Here is a 19,219-nt window from a genome sequence, read left to right on the forward strand (position 1 = left end):
TTTTGTGACTAAAAAAGCAACTCACGGGACTGTAATGTCCTATTTTTTTGTCATTATGCTGGAGTTTTCAAACAGAATCATTCTCCTTTTTATTATTAAATTCTCTTATCTTATCGTTTCTTCTTCTTTCTCTGTTTCATTTTATTAAGCAATCTAGCTAGTTAATGGCTACTTCTGCATAAGAACATCACACAAACAAAGGGGAGATGAAGTCTTCAACAATTCAAAACCAAACCGAGCAAATGCAGGCATCAGAATCTCGGTTTTTCAAGTCTCTTCAGGTCAGTCCTCACTTTCAATTCTCTTTTATGCCCTGTTGTTCTTTCTTCCTCATTATTGAGTTGCAGGAACTTAAAGAGTTGAGTTCTCAGCTCCACTATGCTGCTGATTACTCGGAAAAATCCTACCTAAATGGCGAAGAGAAGAAGAAAATGTATCATTCTATCACAAATTTTTTTTCTTTTTAAATTTTTGCTGTCTTGGCTAAAGAAATTGATGAGCTGATTTTGGTTTTCAGAGTTTTGAAGAATACGAAAGACTATATATGCAAGGCCTTAGTGACTGTTATTGACCATGTTGGATGTGTTTCCACCAATTTGGATTTCGAGCTATCAAAGGAAACTGCGATTTCTGAAGCTGAGTTTGGAATTGTCTGCTTGAATCAAGTGAGTATCTTTAATCTTTATTTTACTAATGAGATTTCATATAATTCCTTATATTGATGTTATTATTATTGTTATTATTCAATAGAGGCTTATCACATTGCAACAATATTTTCACAAGCTTGAAACGATGAAACATAGCTGGATCAACACTTCTCCAAGATATCATTCTCGATATATAGTTCCTCGTGAGTTTTCTCATTTCATCATTCAATCAAGAGAAATATAATCTGGGGGCCATGACTGTCTGAAATAACAAGATTTTTTTATTTTATTTTTGCTATTAATCAGCAATGCAGGAGGATCTTGATAAACCAAATGATATGGGTTTTTTCCATGTTCATAACGGAAATTCAAACAAACTTAAGAAATCTATCCGTTATCGTCTAGAAGCTGCTAAGGAATTTGAAGCAAATGAGGTGCCACTTTTCTTGTACACAGTTAATATGAAGAAGACATGTCTTTCTAAACATTCAAGCTTGGACTCAAATGATCCAACTTTGACTCAACCAAGTAATCAGATTTATAATGGCTTTTTTGATTGATGGTAATCCAAATTAATTAACCAATATCTTATCATAAATTCTTCATGTTTGATTGAATGCAGTGTTGCCCGTTCGGGATAGCCTATCATCATCTTCTTTTGCCAAAAATCGAACTCCTTCCTTCCATTTTCAGGTTAGCAACTTACAATTGATTGCTTCTTTCTTTTCTTCAATCTTAATCTTATCTCCTTTTACGTTTTAATTTTTTTCAAACAGGACTCTTCTCCGACGAGGACTAAACGTAACATCGTATCGCTTCTTCTTTTTCGCAAAAACAAATAATGAATTCAATCAAATGGGCATCCATTTCATTTCAATTTTCTACAAAGTCAATGTAGTAGGAGCGTTTAATCAATTTGAATCTTACATCCGTTCTGACAACATATTTTGAAACGAAAAACAATATATATGGATGTATCTATTCTAGTAATCTAACAATTTAATTTCGAATTCGAAATATAGGAATCTAACCATTTAATCTAAGTTACAATGTACAGATAAATTAAATTTGATCTTTCCGTTTTGTCTTTGTTTAATTTATTAAAATTTATTTACAATACGATTACAATATTAATTATCGTGATACATCTAATCCTCCATGTATGATCAGATATAGGGTTACATGAAAGGGTATTATCACCGAAATAATAAGTCTGGATCTAAGTTTTTTTTAGAAAATCGATCAGATAAATTCACTAACAATAATTTTTAAGAGATCAAACAAGTTTAATTTTCATTTAAAATATTTTAATTAAAGTGAGTGTCCTACATGGAGTTAAGCTAACATCTTTGGTTAAAAAAAATTAGATTATTAAAGTTAATGAACATTTGTTTTTATTTAAAAAAAATATATTTATTAACAAAATTACAAAAATATTCTTTAAGATAAATTTTAAATTAAATAATAAAAATTATACTATAATATAAGATCATAAAAAAATCAACTTTTTGATATAATTTTAATAGGATTATCACAAAATAAAAAATTTCAAATAAACTAGCAGTTTTGATCTGTCATTTACATATGATTAGTATCTAATTATATATATTGGCAAAAGAAATACATATACATTTATTATTATAATTATTAATATTATTTCTGAAAATAATAATAATAATAAATATAGTGAATTAAGAGAAGTAGCGATTTGGACTCTTTAAGCCGTTTAAGCCGCTGAGAGCTTCAAGCTTATCAATGTAAGAAAATAACTTGTTGTTATGATCCGGTTTGCCTCTGATATGATCTTCATGGCCGCCCGACGATGAGTTTTCATTGCTGTTCCTCCCATCTGATTCTTCATTGTACCAACCCAAGATAGATGATAGCGATTCTGGGTTTTGCATATCCGAATTACGATAAGGAGATGTTGAACCTGAATCGTCTCCGCCGCCGGGAATCGGTGATGTCCCCAGGCTACGAACCGGCGAACGATCAATCGGAGTTTTCCGGCTGCAAGTTTCCAGAGATGGGTCTTGAGCTAATGAATCCGCATATAGAACATCATCTATTCGTGACATAACGGTATTAGCTAAGCTTTCTAGTACTCTTGAATAACTTTCTAGAACAGCATGTCCAATATCCTGCACATATTACAAACAAATCTTAGTTCTGGGTTTATTTGAAAACATTAATCTTGGTTTGGTTTGGTTTGGTTTGGTTTGTTTGAAAATCTTACAACGTTGGATTCGATTTTGCAAATGTCTAGTGATGATTGAGGTAAACCAGGGAAACGTTGTTTGAGGACGAGTAATATTGTTTCAGCTCTCTCTTCGAAAAGTTCTCTTTTCTCTATACTGATGGCGGAGCTCCAAGATGATTTGGCATCTTTCTGAGTCATTTTTCTTTTCCATATCATTATTGAAGCTTCGATTTTGTTCTTGAGATCTAGACATTTGTGTTCTGTTGATAGGTCTATATGGGAAAGGAATTCGGATGGGTCAAAGCTATCTACTGTTATACTCTTGTAGATTGAATCTCCCAAGCTTGATCTACCATTCTTGTAAAACAATAACAACAATAGTTGGACTAGAGATTGATTTGATTATTCATTATCAAAAACAAAAAGAAGATGGGGTACCTTGGGAAGTGATTCAATATAGTTTTCTGGGATTTCCATTTCTGATAGAACCATAGCATTGATAGCCATGGATGCTTTAAGAACTTGATTGACTGAATCTTTCTGAAATTGAGTCCATTTCCTTGAGTTATCTGAAAGTCCATTTGGAGGAACTTTAACTGTCGGTAACCACCATTTTCCATCTCTTTGAACTCCTTCCCCGGCTGCATCTTTCGATACGTACCAGAATTCATTGTTCTCTTTGAAGTTATCTAGACAATCCTGTTTGTTTGTTTGTTTGTCGTTTGATCAGAATTGAATTGGTTAAATAAACAATTGAATTGTTTGTTACTACTTACAATTAGCATTGCATCGAGCTTTTTTAGTGCTTGGATGTTCATTAGTAGATCTTTTCTTTGTTGGGTCACCATTATCTGTCAAAATCAAAATTAGATTATCGATCCCAGACAAAAACAAAAGATAAAAAATACCTCCATAATGCTTCCATCTTTGCCCTTCTGCTGAGAAGGAACAAGCTCAACAATGTAATCAGTGACAGAGAGAAGCCAAAGAATCTCTTTTTTCCATCTAGCCTTTCTTTCAGGAGCCATTGGTTCTAATTTCCTCTGTTCTCCAAAAACAGAGGCTGCATTGCATAATTGATTCAATTAATAATAATAACTTCATTCCTCCTTTGATTCATTGATTCATTGATTGTTTGTTAATTTGTTTGTTTGTTTGTTACCAGCAAGATTGGTAATGGCATTTGAGAGAGCCAAAGCTGATGAAACCCCCTGACCTCCTCCTGACATATCTTCTCCTAACAAAAGCTTCGAGAATCTTTCTTTCATGAATTCCAAATCTATGAAAGAACAAGACAAACTTATAATTAAGAATGAACACACACACACAGACACACACAAAAACAAACAAACAAATGAATAAAAAACCTAACCTGTAGGGGGGCCTTTTCCCTTTGGGGCTGGAGGTTCTGATGTGGTAGAGTCTGACATTTTGTTGTTGAGAAAGAACAAGTTTTTTTTTTTTTGGTTTTTGGTTTGAGTGGATTATTTGAAAAGGATGTATATTTTGATCATAATCCTTTTTATGTGGATGATGTGAAAAAGGGGTTTTGTGAAGGAAGAAAGAAAAATTAAGGTCATTGAGGGAGTTGTTGGTATATATTTATTTGCAACAAATTAATCCGGATTATCCTCTCTCTCTCAGCCATTAATGGATGGATCAAAAACTTCAACCTCTCTCTTTTTAATTTCTCTATTTTATTATTAATCAATCAATAACCTAACCTAACCTAATTATTCTTTTATGTAATTTGGTGTAACTATTAAATTCCAAAAAATATCTTACAAATCAAGTTCTGGGTTTGAGTTTATATTTCAAATAAAAACAAGATATTTACAGCAAAAGCGGGAAACACAGAATGTGAATTCAAAACCTAGTACTAATTAATTACTGATATAACATTTATATTTGTATCCGTTATAGATAGATCTATAATATAAATGATCTGTAGAGAGATGCCAAAGTTTCATAACAGGAGAGAGTCCTGTGATTGCATTTAATAAGTGGGTTGTGGTTGCATTTAACATATGTCCTCACAACTTTTTTTTTTTTATCCTTTCTTTTCATATTACTTTTCAAATATCTCAACTAATTCTCAACAATATTCTTTATAAGGTTAAATTGAAGTTTTGGGTGTGGAACCAACCATATTAACTTTAAACAAAACTCTGAATTCAGGAAAATAAAATAAAAAATTATTCAGGTATTGTGTATTGATGTATTCATTCATTGAATTATTCAACAAATTATTAAACTCATAATGCTTAATTTGAAGATTCACTAATCATTCATTCAAATAAGGCCAAAGGAAATACTTAATAAGTACCTTATAGTTTGACAAGGTATTTAAATTGGAACTTAACTAGTATTTAATTTCATATAAAAATAAGATTTTTATGCATGACAAAACAGTGGAGTGTCTAGTTCTTCTTTATTTAAAAAAAGAAAATGAAGTTTTATAAATGATTCAAACATTAATAGTTATGAGTCATATCCAAATAAAATAAAATTGATCAAGCAATAGTTATTAATGTGAACAAAACATTTTAATTTCTTACATAAATTTTTGTGTCACTTTGTTTACAATGAATGATAATACAATTAGAGACTATTCTAATTATTTGGCAAGACCCTACTTACCATTTTATAAATTAACCATTGACTAATTATAATCTTATCGAATCTAATTAGGAAAGGCTAAGCAACTCTAGAGTACAGTATTATTCATTCTTTAAATTAATGATAACATTATTTAGACACCTTATAATTGGTCTTGGTCATCACTCACTCATTTCCAAATATTTAATGTTTTTAATCAAATTTAAGACATTAATATAAATCAATTCTATAAAATTCTAACTACTTGAATTATCATAGTAAATCACTAAATTGATCACTTTGTATACTAGAGGACTTACATTGATAATATATAATTAAATGTTAGATTAAATTATTTAATATTTTTAATTAAAATAATATTATAAAATTCCAAATAGGGGAAAAACATATTTGGCCCAAAGGAAGACACTTTTCAAAATTCATAATTATTTATGGTATAATAATAATAAATAAATAACATTAATAATAATAATAATAAATAAATAAATAAATAAATAAAGATGTGCAGAAGAAGCAGAGCAACTGTCTCCTTGTCTTGGTTGTTTCCAATGCTGCTTAAATGTTGTAGTTGCTTACAACAGAGAAGAAAGTCAATTATAATATTCATTTCTATTTTTGCTAACAATATCTTCTTCAATCTTCAATATCATACTGGTTAGTTAGTTTGATTCTGTTTATATCTTTAATGGGTTTGCTTCAAAATCTTGCTTCTCATCTGGGTTTTGTTTTGTTTTGATTTTTAGAACTGATCAAAGATATATCAGGGTTTGAATTCTGTGATATTCTTGGATCTTCTGAAATTGTTTCTTCTTTTTGTTTCTTTGTTAGTGTCCGTACTCATCTGATCAAGGGAATATGCGACAGGATAGTATGAGGTCATCAGTTTATAGATCATTTGTCACCTGCGATGATCCTAAAGGTGTGATTGAATGTGGGACAATCAGAAAATCCAAGTTTTGTTCCAAGAAATTGGAGGAAGAAGAAGAAGAGACTGTAGCCAAAGTTATTCGAAGAGGGAAGAAAAAAAACCAGAAACAAGAAGAAGATGGAGAAGATGATGATGATGATGATGAGAGGTTGCGGCGGCGGCGGTCGTCTTCCCTTCAGCTTAATGAGGTGGCGCGTGATGCTCTGAAATTGAACCGTATGGCAGATTCTTATTCAAACAGATCAAGCTTTGATGGAAATTCAAAAGATGTAGCCAAAGATTTGTTGAAAGGAGCTCTTGATTTGCAGGAGTCATTGATCATGCTTGGAAAGCTTCAAGAATCCTCAACTAAAATGGCTAAGCTGAAGAAGAAGAAGAAGGAAGAACACAATGATCAAATATTGGGTTTTCAAAAACAGAGACTTTCTGTTCATAATGGGTATTATTCACAAGATTGTTTTGACGAACTTAGAGAAGCCATTAAAGAAGGTCTTGCCAAGCAAAATCTCCTTTTAAGGAGAAGAAATCTGGATATGGCTTCCACCAGTTCAACAACCCATTCATCATCATCATCATCATCAATGATCGAGAATTCCCAGACCAGACTCCCTGGAAACCCGAATTTGATAGCTAAACTAATGGGTCTTGATCATATTCCAGCAAGAACAAACTCATACAAGCAACAAGTAAAGAAATCTGAAGATGCTCAACCGCCGCCTATCGTTATCATAAAGCCTGCCAGATTTCTAAATCCAGATTGTGACACCAGAGAGATGATGAAAATTAGTGATCTGTATACAAAAAAGATGATCAAGACAGATCAAAAGCCTGCTAAAAGGCTAAACCAAGATTTGGGATTGAAGAACATGAGAAGAACACGTTTCAAACATCAAGAAGATTCTTTCAAACCAAAAGCTTCTACAGGTGTTCCAAAGAAGACTAAAGAAGAAAGAACCCAGAGAAGAAGAAACAAGCCGGAAGAGAATACAAAATCAGTGGCCGCCGTTTCCAAATCAAACGGTAAGACGAAGAAAGATAGAATTGTTCAAATCGCCCCAACTCCAAGGTTTCAAAATTCTCAACATAAACGTCGAAATCCCCCCCAAAACAATGACAAACCGGTGAGTCCTTATAAATATTTGATTTCTGATCAATGGAATGATAATTGATAACCCATATCTATGTTTTTACGCAGATCAAAGCTATAGAAGTTGAAGTCGACCAAATCGAATTGACAACTCCAAAAGAAATCGTTAAAATCTTGAACCTTACAGATCAAAAGGACATCAATCAGAGCGAAAATTCAGTAGAAAAAACAAAGATTGACACAAAGGGTATGCTTTTGAGTAGCCCATTGTTCATTGCCTATGCAAAGGAGCTCTTCAATGTCGTCGTCGGCGACACCAAACTGCCGTCAAATACAACCATCGTTGATTCGGGATCGGAAAACGACCGGCGGCTGATTATAGACTATGCAAAGGAGTTGATGCAAGAAAAATACCTCAAGAGAATCGATACAAGTAGTGTTACACTGGAACAGTTAGTGGATGAAGTCTGTAATGGAATCGGAAAGTGCAACGATCAGCCGGTGAAGGAGAACGCCGGCGCCGGCGGTCTAGATGCGGTTTGGGATTTGGGTCGGAGAGAAATGGACCTGATTGTGGGTGAAATAGAGAAGATGATTAGTAGAGAATTGGTGGATAGTTTGATGATAGAGTTTCAAATTTGAAATATATAATCTTTACTTAGATTGATTAATCAATAATAAAATGTAAATAAGGATTGTTCAATCAAAACAATATTATTGTTTGATAATATTTTGGAAACAACATTAAAGCTGAGTTTATGTTTGTTATAATTTTTCTTTAAAATGTTTTTTTCTTTAATATTTCATGTTGATTTGATTTAAATCATATATATCTCAAAAAAGAAAAGTGTTTTTAAATTCAAACCAAAATTATCCCCCAAAACTTTACAATTCAATCATTGTAATCCAAATAGAAACAAGTTTGTTCAAGAATTGAACATATAATTTATCAATTAAAAATGATACTTGTATCTAGCAAATAAACATGTCAAGTTACAAGTTACAACTGGATTAAAAAAATAAAATATAACAAGTTTTTATTTTTTTTATAAAATTAAAAGTGTAATTTTTGTTATTTAAATAATTTAAAATATTAAAATACTAAATAAAAAAATACTGGTTCAATATTTTAACAATTTAAATTAAAAAAAATCGATTTAAATAATAAAATAATAAGCTATTTTATTTTAAAAAATTATTGAAAAACAAATTTGTAATTACAATTTCTAGTTAAAAAAGTAAAATTGAAAATTATAAAATTTAGAATTTTATTATAATTATAATTATAATTCTTAATATTAAATGATTTATCAAACCTAATAATTAAATTTTTTAATTTTTAATTCCATTTCCAATTCGAGGTTAAAAACGGAATTAAGATATATCTTTTAAGGTTGATAATTATATCTTACAAACCAAACTCATTTACAAATTAAAAATAATATTATAAAAAAAATCCTTACCACCGTGGCATTCTAGAAGTTTCCTAAGTAATAATAAAAATTGAACAATATTAAAAATTTGTTAGATCTAGATTTTTTTTTGTTTTTTTTATAACTTTTATAAAAAATATTTTATCAAATCAATATTCTAACAATAAAACATTTTATAATTAAAATACTAAAATATTATTACTTTATTTTTATTAAATTTTAAATATAAAATATATTTTTAGTAATGTCTGAGTTGTTAAAATCGACTCTTTATTTGAATAAACTAATATTTCAGATATCCTATTTTAATAAGTCTCATAGTTATGAACTCTTTATTGTTATTATTAAAGTTATACAAAATAAAACATTTTTAAATTCTTTAAAATTTTGGTAATTAAATCAGTATTATAGATATTTTATTTATTTATTTATAAATACAGATAAATAATAAATTAATGGAGTTGAAAATGATTAAGATAAAATTTAGTTTTTGTATAATTTTAACAGAGAATCCTGAAATTGTGAGGTTGAATTAGACCATTCAAACTATTAGTAAATAAATTAATTAAAAATGTAAAAAATAAAAATAATAAATCAAACAAACAAGCTCATATGTCTCAATTTGCAAATACATAAATCAAAAAAAATAAAATTAGAAAAACCAAAAATTAATTATTTACAATTATTAAATTTGAGAGCTGTCAAAAGGTTGTTAATAAAAAAATAATAAAAAAAATCCTAAAAGATTACAGAAGGAAACGTTTGAATTGCTTCGTTTTCTGAATCCTGATTGTGTTTCTTGTAATTTTCACAAGTAATTTCCTTTAATCTCTGTCGCATTCATTGATATATAGATCATCAAATCTTCTTCTGCAATTTCCATGCTACGATGGGCGATATTAGCAAGTCTACCATTCTAATGGCCGCCAGAGACAGAGATCGCGAACTTCTCATCTCCCTCCCCAACTCCACCATCACTCACCATGATGATCATGATCAACCCTCCTCCACCGTCCTCTCCTCTAACAATTCCGGCCGCGAGGTTCTTTCTCTCTCTCTCTCTCTCTTATTTCATCTTTACTCCACTTTAGGGTTTTCTTTTCAACTTATTCAGCTTACTTCAGTCAACGCGCTTCCATATTGTTCGATCAACTAGGGCTTATCTGATTCAACAAAATGAATCCCATTTCACATTTATTACTTGCAATCGTGTAATGCCTGACACACGATTCAATTATTCATTTTGCTTGTAGACTTTCTACAAAGTTATTCAGAGCTGGGCTTCCAAAAAGTTCATGACAGGATGGTACGTTTCACTCAATTCATTGTGTATATAAATTCATGCATTCTGGCCTACTTGGAATCAAACCCATAATGTTGAAATGTGTTCTGTTATGTTCATTATTAAGAGATGAACATATCATGATCTTAATGAATGGAATATGATGAATTTTTTTAAGTAGCTGATATTAATGAATCACAAGGTTTAAGCTTGCATAAGGTAATTCCTGCTCATTAGCAGTCGAACCAGATAAGCTTAAATCATGTTTGCTGTTTCTGTTGTTGCTTATGGATTTTATTTTCTTTTGCCTTGTTCTTTGCAGTGTCATCCTATTTCCAATTGCAGTTACTTTCTATATAACTTGGTGGTTTATTCGATTTGTGGATGGATTTTTCTCTCCAATTTATGCTCAATTGGGCATTGACATCTTTGGTGAGGATAACATGTTTGTTTTTTCTTTCGAAATCCTTTTAATTTGAGTTGTCTTTTCATAAGTGAATTCAGTTAGTGCCAACGTTTTGTTAGGCAAGAATGGGTTTTTTATCCATGAACTATTTGAAGAAAGATATTATCTTTGATCACAAATAGATTCAATAATAATGATCTTTGTATTGGCAAATTGGAACTCGTTAACAAACTGACTAGATTGACTCGCCAAGTGGAGTAAGAGATTGAGGTCTGGTCTCAAAAAAAAAAAACTTACTAGATTGTTCATTTTGTGTGACTTGAAAATTGAATCTACTGTTTTATTTGAAAAGTGGAAAATTATTGGATAATCAAAAGATGAGATTATTAAAGTTTATTTGAATCTATTTGTGTTAGGTCTTGGATTTGTGACATCAGTCACTTTTATTTTCTTGGTGGGAGTGTTTATGTCATCATGGTTAGGAGCGTCACTTTTGAGTATTGGTGAGTGGTTTATTAAGCGGATGCCATTTGTGCGTCACATTTACAACGCCTCAAAACAAATAAGTTCTGCAATATCTCCGGGTATGATGAAGAACACTCGTAGATTTTATTTTTTCATTTTCATTGGAAATGGACGCTTATTATTATTATTATGTGATTGCAGGTCAGAACAATCAGGCTTTTAAGGAAGTTGCCATCATAAGACATCCACGCGTTGGCGAATATGCATTCGGTTTCATCACTTCATCCGTTATTCTTCAGGTTTACTATAATGATTACAATGATTTTTTTTTTTTTTTTAAATGAACACTAGTAAGTAATATCTTCTGTTGCAGAGTTTCTCTGGGGAAGAAGAGTTGTGTTGTGTTTATGTTCCCACAAACCATCTTTATATTGGTGATATATTTCTCATCAATTCTAAAGATGTCATCAGGCCCAACTTGTCTGTTCGAGAAGGAATTGGTAAAAAAAAAAATAACTCCACAGAAACCGATTATTTGTTTGTGAATTAGGTTTCGGTACGAATTATTGTTTTTTGTGTGTGCAGAGCTTGTAGTATCGGTGGGAATGTCAATGCCAAGCGTCTTATCTGCAATGGATTCGAGAATTGTTGAATTGGAAAGAAGTAGATCTGATGGAAGCTGATTGAATTTTTTATAGAGAGAAATTAGTCTAGCTTTTGTGATCATCTTCCTTTTGTTTTGACATTACAATTTGAATTTTACTTACAATATATATAGGTCAGACATGTTTCCCAAACATTACACGGCCAAGCCAGGCCAGACCATATCTTCTTTTATATCTTTGAATCCATTTTAACCATTTGATGACAGCTTTTAATCCATTTTAACCTAATTTTTTAAATTGCCCCAACTGTTGTGCCATATATATAACTCATGGATGCTTCAGTTTTGACTAACCAGACCTTTGCATTTTGATCAGGGGATGCCTATATTGCTGTACTGTTCTTGATCTCTGTAAGACTGTAATTTCTTATTTAAGTAAAGTTTTTATTTCATTTTAAAATAATAATAAAATCTGCCCAAATTGACCAACCAGATTAAGGAGGGAATTGATATGAATATTTTGTATATGATTTAACCAATGTAAATTCTAATTTCAATTCAAATTATAAAGAATCAATTAAGAACAAACCAATATTTATGGAATTTAACATAATAATTTGAAACATGATACAAAATTGTACACATTCTATGAACTAGACAAATGAGCTATAACCGCCTCCAAGAGGAACTCTCGGCCTGAAATCAGCCGATACCTTCATACACGAGCAATGATTGTAGCCAATGCTCTGAATAGGTTATGGACCAACAAAAAAGAAATAAATTGTTGGAGTTAGGCAAAATATCTAATATGAAAAAAATAATCATAAAAAAGAGTAAACATACTGGAATACTTAGTAGCAGGCCTTCAGGATTAACTAGAACAGGCAGTCCTCTTCTTACAGCAACAGGTATAGCCTTCAATGACTGCAAATACTTGTCCACTTCGGGACGATTCTGGCACAGTTTCGCAAGATAAAGCCAATCGGAATCAACCATTTGTCGAACCCTAACCAGCCTTTCTGTGGTTTTCCCACTCAGTTTCCACTTTATAAGAAATCTGTTCATGAAATATCCAGTGCCTTCATGCCGAAGCATAATGCAGTCAGTTTGATCATTTTTCGTCAAAACTTTATTATGTTTCGTTTCGGTTTTCATCCTGAAATGATCGGTTTCAACTTGTTGTAGCGTTAGAATGTTCTTGCGGGTTGATTCGCTAAGAATGCCTTGGGCTAACAAAGATTCGGTGGAAAGGGCGTATGGAAAAATTGGAGTTGGATTATTGTAAGTGTTGGAATCGGAAATGATTTGATCGATCGTGCTAGGGTTCTTTATATGAACGTGTTCATCGTTGATCTCGTAGAAATTCAACGGTGAAGATGAATCGAAAGAACAGATGAGGAGTTTCGTGCCTTTAGAGCCAGGAGATGGACAAAGGTAACAACAAGCTGCAGTGAAAGAAGTCTGCAAAATATTAGAAGAAAAAAGCATTAGAACAAGACACGATCAAGATTTTACATAAGATGGAGATTTAATTCACCTTGCATGGAAAAGTACGGAAATACCCCAATAGCGATCTCAATGCACTTCCTCGTATAGGTCCACGTTTCTGGGAAATGAACTAACAAAAAAAAAACTGTTTTAATACATTCAATAGTAAACATGACAACCCAACATAGGACGAGAAAACTACCTGTAATAAACAAGAAATGTATTTCGAAAGACATATATCTTCAACAAGCGATGGATTCAGACGTACCAAGTCAATAACTGCGTAACCATGCTGCACAAAGTAACATAAATTTAAAAAAAAATTCAATCAAGGTGCTTTCAGTGAGAATCGAAGTTGAGTGGGTAACAAAAAAACGAGTTTCTAGATTAGAACTTACGGGCATGATAGTTGTGGAAAGACTAATCAAGTTACGACACGTATAGTCGACATACATGCGTGTTCTTCTACACAATGAGATAAGAGATTGTAATTCAGCATTGAAAGTGCCTACAAATATAGGAAGAATATACTATTATTAGATGTCCATTGTTCAATTCTAAATGTTCTTCACAACTTACCTACTGCCAATTTCTTCAATTCCATTCTAATCCGATTACGAGCAAAAAGTTGACTTACGTTTGTTGGATCTTCCACCCAATCCTGATTATTTCCTCGACAAATCTGCAGAAATCATCCATAGTTGAAAAAAAAGCTCTAGGAGATTTCTCTTAAAACAGAGGAAAGTTCATTTTGCTTCCTCAACTTGAACTAAGCTTGCTCAACACGAAGTAGTCTCGTTCTGCATCTTAGACTTTTAAAAATGGATCAAACTATTTCTCATCGTCTTACTTTTGTTAACTTGTTGATGTCTTGATATGCATTACAAGTATTTTAGCCAAGAATTGAGACAAAGGAGCTGCAAAAATTGTGTATGGATAATTTAAGAACTTAACAAAGTTACTGCAGGAGGTAGTTTGAGCAGAAATTGTGTATTGATTCCTACTGCAAGTTTAGGAAACAAAATGAACTTTTATCCTAGAAAAATGTTTCATTACCTTGTAGAGATCATTTTTCGAGAATTCCAATAGTGGTCTGACTAGTAAAACGGTTTGACCATTTGGGTATCTGGAGAACAATTGAGTGACAAACGCCATGCCAGCTAGCCCTAGGATGCCACTACCACGAGAGAGTCTAAGAACAAACGATTCAGCCTGCAAAAAATGGCAGTTACTCCCATTATTGTCGCAAAACCTACATAAATTGGTGAAAATTAAATCCAACTCATACCTGATCGTCTGCGTGATGTGCTAGTAGTAATACACCTATTTGGTTTTCAAAGCACACCTTCTCAAAGATTTCATACCTAAAATATTCATTTACAAAGATCATTTCTATATGGCAAGCAAACGGAACACAACTGTTTATACGAAAAAGAAAACCTCCTATCGCGAGCTGCTTCTTGTAAGTGACCTTGTTTAGGCCTACCATCTGACCATTCACATCGGACAATCTCACTTCTGATCCCTACAAACAACCGTCATGTTATTTACCAGTTTCTTGGAAGATATCTTGTAAATAATGGACACATGAGAAAAAAAGAAGTATACCCATATTCAATAAACGTTGTGACACTAAGTGTGCTTCCTCTTGACTCTCGGTTCGCAGTCCATGATCAACTATTATCGCCAAAAGCCCATCTACTAAGGTTTGATTGCTGCCATTCGTTTTCCAGCCAGCAGCCAACACACACAGAGCCATACTATCTGGACCACCCGAAACTCCAACAGCTAAGAAAAATAACACCATCATCATCTTAAGGAAGCTCAGATAAGCCAATTAGAAATCTATCTAAGTCAACATCAATTCAACTAATGATATCTTCATTTCAGTTTATTGTCTTCCACATTATGTAAAATTGTTCGTTGCTAAATAGATAGAGACTAATCATGACCTAACTAACTCAAACAAAAGATTGTGACTAGCTCAATTGATCTTTTTTCCTAAATTTCTCAAAGTAGTGCTCTTATTTACTGACCTATTGGATAATGAGGTCTAACGCCCGCCATAGCCATCCTCTTGGCGAAGGTCTCGTGGTAACCAGATATATCAAGTGCTCGATGTCTGTTATTCGCGCCATTGGAGCAGAGCGAGCGAACAAAGAAAGGTATGTAGAGAGAAAATTTGGATTTTACATGGAGAGAGCTCAGTCCGAACAGGGTTCGTGATGAAACACTAAGAAATGAGCTGATGAAGCGGAAATTCGCCGCCTTGATCGGAGAAGGGACAAGAATCTCCGGCGCCATTCGCACCTTGGGTTTCGAATATTGGCTTTTTACATTTTACCTATGGGAAATTTGATGAAATGACCCTCATAAGTGCCTTAATTCCAAAAAAAGTCCGCCTACTAATGTTTGCAAAATGGGCCTTTTTACCCTGCGAAATATCCATTTTACCCTGTAATTGCACTTACTCGAATTACACTTACGCGTATTACACTTACACGAATTACACTTATGCGTATTACACTTACGCGTAATATGAAAGACGCATATTACATATACGCGCATTATGTAATATGCGTCTTTCATACTATATAAAGCGCCTAATTTTGACCCTCATTTTAAATCTCCAATCTTTAGGGTTCTGACTCTCTCTCAAACCCTATCCCCTTCGATCCCGCTACTCCGCTAAGGTAAGACATTCTCGTCTCAATGCCTTCTTATGTATTCTAGGATTTTGAATATTATCCAAGTGCTATTATGTTGGATGAGGATTTAGGATTTTAAGTAAATCTTACAAGTTTATCTATGTAAATGACAATCAACAACACATGGGTTTGTACTTCATTGATCTATGAAAGTAGAAGTTAAACATTTTGACGGATATGGAAATTGAAGAGGAGAATCCGACGGAGCTTAACACTCTCAACATCGGTAGAGGATTCGCTAGCGTAGGCACATTGATGGATGAAGTAGGCAGAAAGTCAGATTGAACGATGAATCATGAATTCAATGCTCATTTATATTAAAAACATGCTCTTTCATTTTGTCTTCCATCTTCCATTGATGATGAACCTATTCCTATTTTGATCTTCTAGAAGGTGCATCCATATATTTTCTGCCAAATTTTCTTTTTGCTGCAATTAAGTAAATAACTTAACATATGGGTTAATTACTATAATACACATTTTTCATTTCCTGGTTTTTTGAAATAAACATAATTTTCAATTTGTTTGAACATTATTTTCCATTATTGCAGGAGATTCTTGATGGAATTGAGTTTGCTAAGGGTGACTCCAAATCAACCTGGGGTTCTATGCGTACAGCAATGGGGCACCCATAACCTTTTGACTTGAAATATGTTGCTATTGGGAATGAAGACTTTGTTACTATTCAATGATATTTTTTATTGAAAAAGATCCATATTTTATGAATAGTAATAAAATATGTTAGTATTCAATGATCTGCGAATGTGAAACCATCAAATGGCAAAATTCTGAAATGAAATGCATAATCTATTTGAAATTGCGAAAACCTATGCATAAAAGATTGTGACTAGCTCAATTGATCTTTTTTCCTAAATTTCTCAAAGTAGTGCTCTTATTTACTGACCTATTGGATAATGAGGTCTAACGCCCGCCATAGCCATCCTCTTGGCGAAGGTCTCGTGGTAACCAGATATATCAAGTGGTCGATGGCTGTTATTCGCGCCATTGGAGCAGAGCGAGCGAACAAAGAAAGGTATGTAGAGAGAAAATTTGGATTTTCCATGGAGAGAGTTCAGTCCGAACAGGGTTCGTGATGAAACACTAAGAAATGAGCTGATGAAGCGGAAATTCGCCGCCTTGATCGGAGAAGGGACAAGAATCTCCGGCGCCATTCGCACCCTTGGGTTTCGAATATTGGCTTTTTACATTTTACCTATGGGAAATTTGATGAAATGACCCTCATAAGTGCCTTAATTCCAAAAAAAGTCCGCCTACTAATGTTTGCAAAATGGGTCTTTTTACCCTACGAAATGTCCATTTTACCCTGTAATTGCACTTACTCGAATTACACTTACGCGTATTACACTTACACGAATTACACTTACGCGTATTACACTTACGCGTAATATGAAAGACGCATATTACATATACGCGCATTATGTAATATGCGTCTTTCATACTATATAAAGCGCCTAATTTTGACCCTCATTTTAAATCTCCAATCTTTAGGGTTCTGACTCTCTCTCAAACCCTATCCCCTTCGATCCCGCTACTCCGCTAAGGTAAGACATTCTCGTCTCAATGCCTTCTTATGTATTCTAGGATTTTGAATATTATCCAAGTGCTATTATGTTGGATGAGGATTTAGGATTTTAAGTAAATCTTACAAGTTTATCTATGTAAATGACAATCAACAACACATGGGTTTGTACTTCATTGATCTATGAAAGTAGAAGTTAAACATTTTGACGGATATGGAAATTGAAGAGGAGAATCCGACGGAGCTTAACACTCTCAACATCGGTAGAGGATTCGCTAGCGTAGGCACATTGATGGATGAAGTAGGCAGAAAGTCAGATTGAACGATGAATCATGAATTCAATGCTCATTTATATTAAAAACATGCTCTTTCATTTTGTCTTCCATCTTCCATTGATGATGAACCTATTCCTATTTTGATCTTCTAGAAGGTGCATCCATATATTTTCTGCCAAATTTTCTTTTTGCTGCAATTAAGTAAATAACTTAACATATGGGTTAATTACTATAATACACATTTTTCATTTCCTGGTTTTTTGAAATAAACATAATTTTCAATTTGTTTGAACATTATTTTCCATTATTGCAGGAGATTCTTGATGGAATTGAGTTTGCTAAGGGTGACTCCAAATCAACCTGGGGTTCTATGCGTACAGCAATGGGGCACCCATAACCTTTTGACTTGAAATATGTTGCTATTGGGAATGAAGACTTTGTTACTATTCAATGATATTTTTTATTGAAAAAGATCCATATTTTATGAATAGTAATAAAATATGTTAGTATTCAATGATCTGCGAATGTGAAACCATCAAATGGCAAAATTCTGAAATGAAATGCATAATCTATTTGAAATTGCGAAAACCTATGCATAAAAGATTGTGACTAGCTCAATTGATCTTTTTTCCTAAATTTCTCAAAGTAGTGCTCTTATTTACTGACCTATTGGATAATGAGGTCTAACGCCCGCCATAGCCATCCTCTTGGCGAAGGTCTCGTGGTAACCAGATATATCAAGTGGTCGATGGCTGTTATTCGCGCCATTGGAGCAGAGCGAGCGAACAAAGAAAGGTATGTAGAGAGAAAATTTGGATTTTCCATGGAGAGAGTTCAGTCCGAACAGGGTTCGTGATGAAACACTAAGAAATGAGCTGATGAAGCGGAAATTCGCCGCCTTGATCGGAGAAGGGACAAGAATCTCCGGCGCCATTCGCACCCTTGGGTTTCGAATATTGGCTTTTTACATTTTACCTATGGGAAATTTGATGAAATGACCCTCATAAGTGCCTTAATTCCAAAAAAAGTCCGCCTACTAATGTTTGCAAAATGGGTCTTTTTACCCTGCGAAATGTCCATTTTACCCTGTAATTGCACTTACTCGAATTACACTTACGCGTATTACACTTACACGAATTACACTTACGCGTATTACACTTACGCGTAATATGAAAGACGCATATTACATATACGCGCATTATGTAATATGCGTCTTTCATACTATATAAAGCGCCTAATTTTGACCCTCATTTTAAATCTCCAATCTTTAGGGTTCTGACTCTCTCTCAAACCCTATCCCCTTCGATCCCGCTACTCCGCTAAGGTAAGACATTCTCGTCTCAATGCCTTCTTATGTATTCTAGGATTTTGAATATTATCCAAGTGCTATTATGTTGGATGAGGATTTAGGATTTTAAGTAAATCTTACAAGTTTATCTATGTAAATGACAATCAACAACACATGGGTTTGTACTTCATTGATCTATGAAAGTAGAAGTTAAACATTTTGACGGATATGGAAATTGAAGAGGAGAAT

At 33.1% G+C, this 19,219-nt stretch overlaps 5 protein-coding genes across 7 annotated transcripts; 3 read left to right on the forward strand and 2 right to left on the reverse strand.

Annotated features, from left to right (window-relative positions):
- Positions 1 to 113: 113 nt before the first annotated feature.
- LOC124932241 (probable protein ABIL4) lies at positions 114 to 1,703 on the forward strand. The gene is made up of 7 exons (XM_047472860.1): positions 114 to 281; positions 348 to 433; positions 518 to 665; positions 751 to 850; positions 954 to 1,175; positions 1,270 to 1,340; positions 1,424 to 1,703. The coding sequence occupies exons 1-7, from the start codon at positions 207 to 209 to the stop codon at positions 1,487 to 1,489; spliced, it is 768 nt and encodes a 255-aa protein (XP_047328816.1). The 5' UTR covers positions 114 to 206; the 3' UTR covers positions 1,490 to 1,703.
- Positions 1,704 to 2,162: 459 nt separating this feature from the next.
- On the reverse strand, positions 2,163 to 4,527 carry LOC124932343 (rop guanine nucleotide exchange factor 9-like). The gene is made up of 7 exons (XM_047472962.1): positions 4,220 to 4,527; positions 4,010 to 4,126; positions 3,756 to 3,910; positions 3,624 to 3,698; positions 3,286 to 3,546; positions 2,884 to 3,204; positions 2,163 to 2,788 (listed from the first exon to the last, which is right to left on the reverse strand). Exons 1-7 carry the CDS (start codon positions 4,275 to 4,277, stop codon positions 2,339 to 2,341), a joined length of 1,437 nt encoding a protein of 478 aa, XP_047328918.1. The 5' UTR covers positions 4,278 to 4,527; the 3' UTR covers positions 2,163 to 2,338.
- LOC124932344 lies at positions 2,590 to 8,266 on the forward strand. 3 transcript variants are annotated; one of them, XR_007098743.1, is made up of 2 exons: positions 2,590 to 2,729; positions 3,118 to 3,610. XR_007098743.1 is itself a non-coding variant. In XM_047472964.1 (2 exons), the coding sequence occupies exon 2, from the start codon at positions 6,322 to 6,324 to the stop codon at positions 7,561 to 7,563; it is 1,242 nt and encodes a 413-aa protein (XP_047328920.1). In that variant the 5' UTR covers positions 2,700 to 2,729; positions 6,295 to 6,321; the 3' UTR covers positions 7,564 to 8,266. The 3 variants fall into 3 exon arrangements, 2 of the variants coding, with proteins under 2 accessions (XP_047328920.1, XP_047328919.1); XM_047472964.1 differs by lacking the exon at positions 3,118 to 3,610 and adding an exon at positions 6,295 to 8,266 and having other exon boundaries at positions 2,700 to 2,729; XM_047472963.1 differs by lacking the exons at positions 2,590 to 2,729; positions 3,118 to 3,610 and adding exons at positions 6,011 to 6,120; positions 6,295 to 8,266.
- A 1,399-nt stretch (positions 8,267 to 9,665) lies between these two features.
- On the forward strand, positions 9,666 to 11,949 carry LOC124931446 (protein LIKE COV 1-like). Its single transcript, XM_047471911.1, has 7 exons — positions 9,666 to 9,956; positions 10,168 to 10,220; positions 10,519 to 10,628; positions 11,019 to 11,186; positions 11,269 to 11,366; positions 11,441 to 11,567; positions 11,653 to 11,949. Exons 1-7 carry the CDS (start codon positions 9,804 to 9,806, stop codon positions 11,748 to 11,750), a joined length of 807 nt encoding a protein of 268 aa, XP_047327867.1. The 5' UTR covers positions 9,666 to 9,803; the 3' UTR covers positions 11,751 to 11,949.
- Positions 11,950 to 12,242: 293 nt separating this feature from the next.
- Positions 12,243 to 15,463, reverse strand: LOC124929838. Its single transcript, XM_047470224.1, has 11 exons — positions 15,196 to 15,463; positions 14,768 to 14,947; positions 14,600 to 14,684; positions 14,448 to 14,523; positions 14,216 to 14,371; positions 13,739 to 13,841; positions 13,558 to 13,667; positions 13,362 to 13,451; positions 13,209 to 13,289; positions 12,515 to 13,132; positions 12,243 to 12,417 (listed from the first exon to the last, which is right to left on the reverse strand). Exons 1-11 carry the CDS (start codon positions 15,461 to 15,463, stop codon positions 12,325 to 12,327), a joined length of 1,860 nt encoding a protein of 619 aa, XP_047326180.1. The 3' UTR covers positions 12,243 to 12,324.
- Positions 15,464 to 19,219: the final 3,756 nt, after the last annotated feature.

Source organism: Impatiens glandulifera, chromosome 3 (genome assembly GCF_907164915.1).
Source record: "Impatiens glandulifera chromosome 3, dImpGla2.1, whole genome shotgun sequence".
Lineage (NCBI taxonomy): Eukaryota > Viridiplantae > Streptophyta > Magnoliopsida > Ericales > Balsaminaceae > Impatiens > Impatiens glandulifera.